This window comes from Spermophilus citellus (assembly GCF_964194105.1).
Source record: "Spermophilus citellus genome assembly, chromosome: 9".
Classification (NCBI taxonomy): domain Eukaryota; kingdom Metazoa; phylum Chordata; class Mammalia; order Rodentia; family Sciuridae; genus Spermophilus; species Spermophilus citellus.
Genome location: NC_138191.1, coordinates 130,628,712 through 130,638,485, shown reverse-complemented (window position 1 = coordinate 130,638,485; position 9,774 = coordinate 130,628,712). Strand labels below are relative to the sequence as shown.

At 53.5% G+C, this 9,774-nt stretch overlaps 1 protein-coding gene across 1 annotated transcript; it reads left to right on the top strand.

Annotated features, from left to right (window-relative positions):
• Window positions 1-2,753: 2,753 nt before the first annotated feature.
• On the top strand, window positions 2,754-9,185 carry LOC308655597 (arylacetamide deacetylase-like 4; the record flags this gene model as incomplete). The annotated part of the gene is made up of 4 exons (XM_081305649.1): window positions 2,754-2,921; window positions 5,678-5,894; window positions 7,699-7,882; window positions 8,411-9,185. 4 exons carry the CDS (start codon window positions 2,754-2,756, stop codon window positions 9,183-9,185), a joined length of 1,344 nt encoding a protein of 447 aa, XP_081161775.1.
• Between the last annotated feature and the right edge of the window lie 589 nt (window positions 9,186-9,774).

The following is a 9,774-nucleotide window of genomic DNA, read 5'->3' as shown; positions in this document are numbered from 1 at the left end:
GAGACCCAGACTAAATTAATTAACTAACTAATTACTTTGAAAAGAAAATACACCCTTGAGACACAGATGCAGGGTCTTCCCCGCAGGAGACCTGAACTCACTTCCCTCCAGGGACTCAGACCTATAAAATGAGTTGGGGGTTGGGTTTGCAGACCAGGAGGGAGGTCGGGGTGAGAAACTGATGTGACTCCATTTCACCAGCTTCTACCTCAAGGCCTGTCCTAAGGAAGGAGGTGTGACCCTCGCCCTGGGAGAGCACTCCTAGGCACATATCCACCCTGCTGAGTTGTTTGTCTGCAAATAACAGGAGAGATCTGCAGCACCAGGTGTCCCTGACTCAGTTAGGCTAGGTGAGGACCCATAGCAACCCCCTAGCAACCACCAGTCAGCATGAGACAGGGAAAATACCTGGGATGCTGGATGAGCCCCAAGTAGTTTATGGTGGTTGATAACATGTTGGGAAACCATGTAGTTCAGCAGTACTCCCCTCGTGGCTTAAACCAATCAGTTCAAAGGAATCCCCCTCTTGTACTAACCAATCACCCTTACCCAACTTGTTCCCGCCAGTGAATGTGCTAATCAATGTTAAGAGTTGTTGTTTGATTTTCCCGTGGTATGGAATGATTTGCTGTGTGATGTTGTGAAGCATAGAGTATCCCCCCAAACCTGTAAAATCTCACTGAACAAAGGACCAGGACTCACTTCCTGGGACCGCTGTGTCAGAAACGGTTGAGTCCAGGCTGGAGCTTGCAATAAAGACTCTGTGTGATTGCATTGGATTCGGCTCCTGGAGGTCTACTGGGGTCCCACGAATCTGGCATTGCAGGGGCTCCACGTGGTTGCTTCCTAGGTTGATGGCCACTAGACCTGTGACACTTTTCTCTTGTGTACATCCTGAATTTCTCTAATAAACTGACAGTATATTTTATGCCTGGGACAAATGATCATTTGACAAAGGTTAGCATCTCAGTGGCCCGAGGTGCTGGTCCTCGGCGCTTCCCTCTGGCGTTTTATGGCAAACGCAGTCACCTTGCCTGGGGTGGGGAAGTACTGCCAGATGTCCTCTGTTGGTCTGTGATCTCATCTGGATTAAAATTAGGGAGCCCACCTCTATGTGGCCTTCTCCTCGATCACCCAGCTTATAAAGTGTGGGAACCCAAGGGGACTTTGCTAAAGCCGCAGGCACTCTCCTCAGTAATGGATTCCTCGACTGCATTCCTGTACACATGGAACCTAGACGAGCACCCAGTGCAGAGGGCCTGCCTCTTCCTCAGGATCTGTGGAAGAATCAAGAATGAGCTGGCTTGTCCCTCTCCTCTTTCTTCTTCTCTATCTCTAGTAAGGAGCTCCCAGCTCAGAAGGCAAAACGTAAGAGCCCATCTTTATCGTTGCCAAGGGTTGGACCCAGGGCCTAGTGCAAGCTAAGCCCAGACTAAGCCAAGCCACACCCCATCTCTGAGTGTTTTAAATACAGTGTATGAAGCTGGCATAGTGGCACAGGCTCCTCAGGAGACTGACTGAGGACCAGCACAAGTTCAAGTCCATCTGGGCAACTTAGCAATATGCTGCTCCAAAAACAAAAACAAAAACAAAATCTGGGGTATACCACAGGAGTACGGATTTTTGCCTAGCATGCTCCAAGCCCTGGGTTCAGTTTCCAGTACCACTAAAAATTAAATGAAAATAAGTAATAGTGTGTGACTTTAAAGTGTGCTACTCAGCGAGACCAACAGATGAAAGGAGGAAGGTCACAGAAAAGGAAGTTTGTTACAGTTCCCAAGATGAGGACGAAGGACCCTTCAGGGGTGGCCACCTGGGGAGCAGCAGGGCTGGTTAGGAGGCAGAAAAAAGAGGGAACTGTGGCTCCACAGGATGGAAATGGCCAGGTACGGTCAGCAGGCTCAGGATTGGACGTTGGAATGACTTCTGCAGGCTCCAGGTTACAGGGGCTGGACCTGGTTGTCTGGTACCTGCCCAGGGTGATTACAGCAGGTGCACAGTGGCCCAGCATGTGAGGACACAGTGAAGGACGCGGCTGAGGAGGGGGCTCTGGATTGGCTGCTTGGCCGTGACACACGTGCTCGTGGGTGGAGATTCACCCTTTCTCGGTACTGGCCCGTCCTGGGGAGGGCAGTCCCTTAGAGATGGGCAAGGCTGTCGACGTCCAAGCACCAGAGTGCAGAAGACAATCTCAGGCCTCATACAAAGAGTACTTGTGAAGCCGACTTGTGACATCCCTGGAGCAGAGGAGGCCGGGGAACGGGGACAGGAGGCGTGAGACTTGGGTACAGGAGCTTGGCTCTGACACCAATGTCCTTCCTCACTCTGGTTGCCATGCCACTCAGACCACCTCTCTAATCTCTGAGTTCTCTCTTGAAAGGAGAGCCACAGGGCACCTGATGTGGTTTCTGGCAGTTTCCCTATTCTTCCAGGGGCCTGGCTGGGGTTTGAACTTATCTCCCGGATACCACATCCCCATAGGCATTCCCAGTCCTGCCCAGGGTGGTGACGGTCAGGGTGGTGTGATAGAGAAGAGAACACCCCTAGGAAGAAGGTGCCAGTCTTCACTTCAGCAGGGACAGGGTCTCTCCAGGTAGGCATGTGGCAAAGTCCCTGTATATGGAGACCTTTCAGATCTGCCGGAGTGTGCTGTCTGCTGGTTATAAGGTGCCTGGTGTGTGCGGGAGGGAGGTCCGTGTGGGCTTCTCCAGGTAACACTGTTTCTTCGGTCACTCTGAAGGGGCAGGAGCACCATGGTTCCCTTGCTGGAGACCCTCCTGGTGGCTGCGAGCATCCTGAGCCTGGGGGTCAGCCTGTGGATCCTGAGGGAGCCTCTGCTGGCCTTCGACATTCCGCCTGCCATCCGCCATCCAGTGAGGTTTTGGATCCTGCACTGCCTCATGCAGCTGACATTCACCTGGGTAAATTTCTTCTTTTACTCACGGGTCCTGCCAGGGTCGACCTGAGGGCTCAGGTTCAAAAAAAGGGGACCGCAAGGGAGCATTTTGAGAAGAGCTCCAGGTTCTAACAGGCGAGCTCGTGTTCAAGGAATCAGTGGCTAGTGGAGTGGCCATGAAATGAGCCCTGGACGTCCTCTCAGTTGCTTGCCGGGCAGAGGACACTCAGCATAAGGAGACACAAGGAGGAGGATTCTGATGAGCAGGAATTGGGGGCTTCTCTGTGGATGAAGCTGGGGAAGGAGAGAGAATGTGGTGTCCATGCCTGGGAGGGGCCGCAGAGTCCTATAGTCCATCCCGTTGGTGGGAACATGTCCTATTCTTGTCACAAGGAAAGGGCTTTCAGTTGTGTGAGGGTCCAGAGGCTGAGGTCATGGGTCTGGTTGTGGATCTGAGTTGAGTGGTCAGAGCCTGCAGGCATCGAGCAGAGCCCTGGGTTTTGATCTCTCCCAGGTGGGTTTGCTGCCTGTGGAAAATGATCCATTTTCCTACCGCTGAGGGAAACCCCATGGACTCTCCCTCTTAGCTTCTGCCCTGGAGTCCTTGAAATTCAATGCACCAAGGTCAGCTGGACTGGAGACGAATTTCATTTGATATAAATAATTTGTGTTGCATATGGAGCCCTCTCAGTTAGGGCTTAGAGCCTCCATACCATTTTGCCAAAGAACAATAAAGTTATAGGAAGGGAGGAGATGGGAAGTGGTTTAGGTGTTCAGGGGCAGCAGACTATGAGAAAATAAATACATGGGGAAACTTACGGACGATGAGTGTGTTACGTCGGTTATCGAGATAGCCATTCAGCCAGTCATTGTAGCGCACGCCTGTAAATCCCAGCTGCTTGGGGGTCTGAGGCAGGAGGATGGCGAGTTCAAAGCCAGCCTCAGCAGAAGCGAGGTGCTAAGCGACTCAGTGAGACCCTGTCTCTAAATAAGATACAAAATAGGGCTGGGGATGTGGCTCAGTGGTCGAGTGCCCTTGAGTTCAATCCCTGACACCCCCCACCCCCAAAAAGATGGCCATCTGTCTAATTTCCACAATGAGTCTAGAGTTCCCTGGTGCTGCCCTTCCTGGTCTGAGCCAGGTTGTCTGGACATTTCCCAAGGGAAATCTATTCTTTGAAGACAAATAAGGGGAAGGCAGGAGGCTTTTGGCTATTATTTTTTTCAACTCAATGTAATCTGGGTACCCATTGGCACATGATGGGTGGCGTATTCTGGTTCCCATTGCATGTGGTGTCTTGGTTGGTGTCCTGAATCTGGCATAAAACTGTTATTGCCCATCGTATCTCATTTAGTGCTGACCTGGTACAATACCAACCAGCGACTTGCCAGAAGTCATTAGCCCGTGAGGTGTCCATCCAGGTGTGACCCCAGTCAATCTGGCTGCAGGGTATGTTCCATGGGACAATGGGCCAAACTGTTCTATTATATCAAGATAGAAGCAAGGTAGGATCCAAGTTCTGAGAGCAAAGGTCCCTGTAAACAGTTGTGAATGCCCTTGGCCAGCTGAGGGCACTGGTGAAAGGCAGAGATGGCCCAGGCAGCCCGCCAAGGCCTCTATCTGCCAGGCCCTGGCTGGGCAACTCAGTAGAGGTGTCTCAACCTCTCTGGACCTTGATGTTCCCATCCATGATGTAGGTTCCTTTTACTTTTTCATTCTCTGCCTATGAGAAAAATCAAACCTCTCCATCCTAAGCAGGAGAGGTTTCATTCTGCTGTTGATTTCTGAGCTATTGGAAGAAACTCTTTTCAGTGTGTGGCTCTTTTGTTTCAGGAGCGGGTCTGAGCTGACCGCCTCATCCCTGTGGGTTCTCTGGGGCCATAGCACTGGCTGGGCATCTGTCCCGTGCAGGGCCTTCTGCTGTGTGCAGGGTCTGGGGCAGACACAGGGGTCTGGAAAAGATCCACATGGAGGCTGAGGATCTTCAGCCTCCCTGAGGGACAAGGCTGAGGAAAGGAGGGGACAAAACCCGGCCCTCTTTCCAGTACTTAGCAGTGGGATCACAGAGGCCCATCCTCTCGGCCAGGGCTGTGCTGTGTGGAGTCCTCCCTGTCCCCCAGCATGGAGGTAGAGCAGGCGAAGGATGCACACAGCCCCAAGAGGCAGGGAGCCCGTCCTTCCCAGGTGCTGTTCCAGGATCTGAGAACAAAGGCAGAGGCCAAGGACAAGAACCGCAAGGGGAAGGCAAAGCACTAAGTGTCTCTGAGCCTCCTTTGCAGGGAGAGGGGATGGATGGTCCTAAATGCCCTCCGCACCCCTCAGGCCAGGCACTGCCCCGGAGGGAGGTGCTATGGGAAGGCAGGCATGAGGGCTCTGCAAATGTCGGCCTGGGAGGCAGGGTGGGGGATGCTGCCTTGCTGGGAGGGGACACCGGACAGATGCTGAGTGTTGGGAGGGAGGCACTTAAGCTTCTTGGGGACTGAGTGATCCAGGGGTCACGGGTGCTTGGGAAGGGTCAGGAGCCTTTTGTGGCTGGGACAGGGTGAGCAGAGGAGAGAGGGAGATGGCTTCAGGGGCTGTGGGTGAGGAACCCTGTAGGGCCTTGCAGGTCATGACCTTGAGCCAGACTGGAGGCCACCAGGCCACTGGGGAGTTTGTGTCATGGGGACTTGGTGCAGAGTCCTCAGCTGAGCCCGGCAGTGGCAGGGGCATACCATCTGGGGACAAGTACAGAGAAGTCCTGCAAACAGCCGACTGCTCTCTCCTTCACTCCCCTACAGGGCTACATACTTGAGAAGCTGGGGATTTGCTCCATGCCCAGGTTTGTCCGCTTCCTGCATGACAGACTGACCATAAAGAAGAACCATGAAGTGGTGGTAACTGACCTGCGTTTTGGGACAATCCCCGTGAGGCTGTTCCGGCCCAAGGCCGCGTCCTCCAGCCTCCGGCGCGGCATCCTCTTCTACGACGGAGGGGGCCTCATATTCGGCAGCCTGGGTAAGCAGCTTCCCAGGGGAGGGAGGCGAGGGGGGTCTGGCTGGTCGCAGAGAGGCTTCTGGGAGAGCCTCCGGGGAGTGAGTCTACGGAGTCAGAGGCTGGAGATGGAGGGCCTGGGGCTCAGCTCAGTGGATGGGGACTCTGCCTCCATGGCCGATGTGCCTATGATGCAATAGTCCCCGGACGGGTGGGGGCAGTGACGTCTCAGCAGGGCAGTCACAGCATGGGGTGTGCACTTGTTTCTGTCTCAGCCTCAATGGAAGTCCCTGCCCCCCAGCTTTACATGGCTGGGTCCCATTGTTCTTCCAGTTGTGTATCAAATGGCCCTTCCCAGATGTGACCCCCAACATCTGGTTTAGAAACTGTCTCTGCACTTTCAATGGTGCTACCCAAGACCTTGCTTCCATCCCTGACATCATCCTGGTGAAAGGCCTGGCACTTGTCACAATCTGAATGTACCTTGGTTGGCCTTGTGTTTTCTCATTTACTTGGTGTCTGTCTCCACTAAGAATTGGGACCTCAAAAGGACACAGAGGACCTCTGTTGTCTGGTTGGCAGGCTTGCCAGTGCCTGGACCATTGCTTTCCTTTTTTGAAGGCAGGCCGGAAGGCAGGCATCAATTCTTGAACAAATAGCTCGATGGATGGGTGAAGAGTTGCATTTAATGATGTGTTTGCCATGTGTTTGGATGGTGGATGGCGGGAGGAATGAATGGATGGGTGGATGGATGGATGCAGGGACAAAAGATGGATGCCTGTCAACGTTTGTCCATATGCATGGACAGCCTTCTCCCCTTGCACCGCCTCCCTTAGTGGAGGGAGTACTTACTGCCACCTGCTGGTGGAAATAACAGTGGCGCCTCTGTACCTGAGGCCTGGCCATGGTTTTTGCTCTCATTCAGAAGGTAACTGGGAGTAAGGTGTCTTTCTGGTCCAAGAAAACTGTTCCCTGTCAGGGGCCCTGGACCCCCCACACCCCGTGTTGTCTGCATGTGCTGAGGGACAATTTCCTTTTCCAAGTAAAATCAGGAACGGCTCAGCAAACATTTATTGAGCACCTATTGTATGTTAGATCCTTCCCAGGCACAAAGGACACAGTGGGATTGTGCCTTTGGCATGTGGCTGTCCGTCAGGGGAGGGGCAGGATGATGCAGAAGAGGATGGACACGTAGGTCGTTTCAGATGCTGATTACACAGGGTGGTGGCATGCAGCGTGATGCAGAGGCATTGAGTTCAGGCCTTCCTAGGAAACAGGGTCCCTGTGCTGTGTGACAATGCATGGTGTGCACTTGTGTACCCAGGTCACGTGGCCCTCTCTGGGGAGGTGACCCTGGCAGGTCATACAATAGTCAGCTGATCTCCGGAGCAGCTTGTGGGCACATGCCTGACCTTGGGAACGTGATGTGTACCTGTGTCTATGGGAGACGGTGCTGAGTCTCTTGGTGGAATGTGGAGGCAGACGTCACCTCCAGGTCAACTCCTGTCGGAGGGGTTCTGCTACATTTGCCCCCCCCATTCCCCGAGTCTTCCTCTGTCCCTGCTGAACTCCTGCTAAATGAGTGACAATGTCTGGAAAAACGACCCATCCCGCATCACTTATTCCCTGCTCAACATAGATAATGAAATCCTTCTTCCCTGGGGGGCCCACCTGACCCCTTCCCTAGTCCTGGCTTCTGCCACTCCAGGTCCCCAAGCCTTCCTGGCCTCAGTTTCCCCCACTGTAAAGTTAACGTTGCACAAAGTGAGCCCAAGGTCCAGGAGCCCTGGCGTTCAGGAGAGTGGGGCAGGCGTCTGGCTTGGCCCAGGGGGCGCAGCCAAGGCCTCGGAGGAGGCCAGCCTCGGAACAGAGAGCTGGTCTGCCCACTGCCCGGCCTGGGTGGCGGTGGCCGTCCCTCATGGGCGGCGCCGGGCCTGTCTTCCTGCAGACAGTTACCACAACGTGTGCAGTTTCCTGGCCCGGGAGACGGACTCTGTGCTGCTGTCTGTCGGGTGAGTGTCGCGAGACAGCGGGGGCTTCTCCGAGGCTGGGAAGGTGGGGGCAGCTGGACGAGTGCAGCCCAGAGCGAGGCCCCGACTCCAGGGGTTGGGCGCAGGCGCAGGCTCAGCACCGCTTGGAGCAGAAGCCTGGGAAGACGCCCACCTCGGGGCAGCGCAGGGACAAACTGTGGGCAGGAGAGCCGGGTCACTAGGAGGCCACAGCACGAGCCAGGGGCCTGGAGGACACAGTGCAAGGAGGCATCCTAGTGGGAGCCAGGGAGCAGCCAGGGGAGGGTCAGTGTCCAAGGGGTGAGTGCTGGGGCGGTGCCGGGGGCCCAGAGGCTGGAGACAAGGGCAGCTGTTTGCACCCCACCCTCTTCTCTGTCACGGGACAACTTCAGGTTGACTGACTTTCACCATCTTTACTTTTGAGTCATCTGAGGATAATAGCTACAGTGGGACAGGCGGTGGGGACCCTGTTTGAGCAGCCTCCAGCGACACCCGCGCACACCCGCGTGTTCTGGTCCCTCTCTCCCTTAGGTACCGCAAGGCCCCGGAGCACCATTACCCTGTGGCCCTCACAGACTGCCTCAACGCCTCCATCCACTTCCTGAAGACCCTGGAAGCCTACGGGGTGGACCCCTCCAGGGTGGTGGCCTGTGGAGAGAGCGTTGGAGGAGGGGCTGTGGCCCTAATCACCCAGACCTTGGTGGGCAGAACAGATCTTCCCCAGATCCGGGCTCAGGTCCTGATTTATCCCCTGGTACAGGCCATCAATTTACAGTTACCCTCCTTTCAGCAGAACCAAAATGTCCCGTTCCTTTCTCTACAACTCATGATGACATGTGTGTGTTCATACCTGGCCATTGACTTTTCCTGGAAAGATGCCATGTTGAAAGGGGCTTGCATACCCCGTGATTTCTGGAACAAGTACAGGAAGTGGCTCAGCTCTGACAACCTCCCCAAGAGGTTCAGGAGCAAAGACCAGCAACCTGAGACCCTTGCACCTTTTAATGAGGCCGCCTATTTGGAAACCAAACACATTTTGGATGTAGAAAACGCAGCTCTCATAGCAGAAGATAAGATCATCGCTCAGCTTCCTGAGGCCTTCCTGGTGAGCTGTGAGCTGGACCTGGTCCGGGATGACTCCCTTCTGTATAAGAAGCGCTTGGAAGACCAGGGTGTCCGTGTGACCTGGTACCACGTGGAGGATGGCTTTCATGGATGCTTAATTTTATTTGATAAGATGTTTTTCTCTTTCCCATGCTCCCTGAATATTATGAATGCTGTAGTCAATTATATAAAGGGCCTATGAAGGCCTGGGGATGGAGCTCAGTGCTAGAGCATTTGCTTAGCATATACAAGGCCCTGGATTTGAGCACCAGCACCAAATAACTGAATAAATGAATAAATAAATAAATAAAAAGGGAGAGATAAGTGAAAAGAGAAAAGCCTATGGTGGTAATCCTTTTGCCCTGAGTAGGCCAAAGCATGGATGGTCTCTGTGTAAAACTGGGGTCTTTGGTAAGTTCTGTTTTATTGAGGAGGAATCAGTGAATCAGTGCACAGCCCAAGGTGGGTCCAGGAGACAGCCGCTAACCAATGTCTGGCTTCATATTTGAGAAAATGTAAACTGTTTTGTTTTTAGTATCAATAAGATCCAATGTTGCATCTCACATCAATTTCTAACATTTTTATTCAGGTGAAGTAACTATCCACAAGAGAATTTAATGACTTCAATAATTTCTTAAGGTAATAACCTGTCAGGTCCTTGCAGGAAAACATTCCCACATCTGGTCACAGTGTCAATGCTGAGTCCGCACCCATGGTGACAAAGCTGGGGCCATGGCCTTGCTAGAATATCCCCCATCATCTAATTATTCTTGGGGTCAAGATCTCTTGTC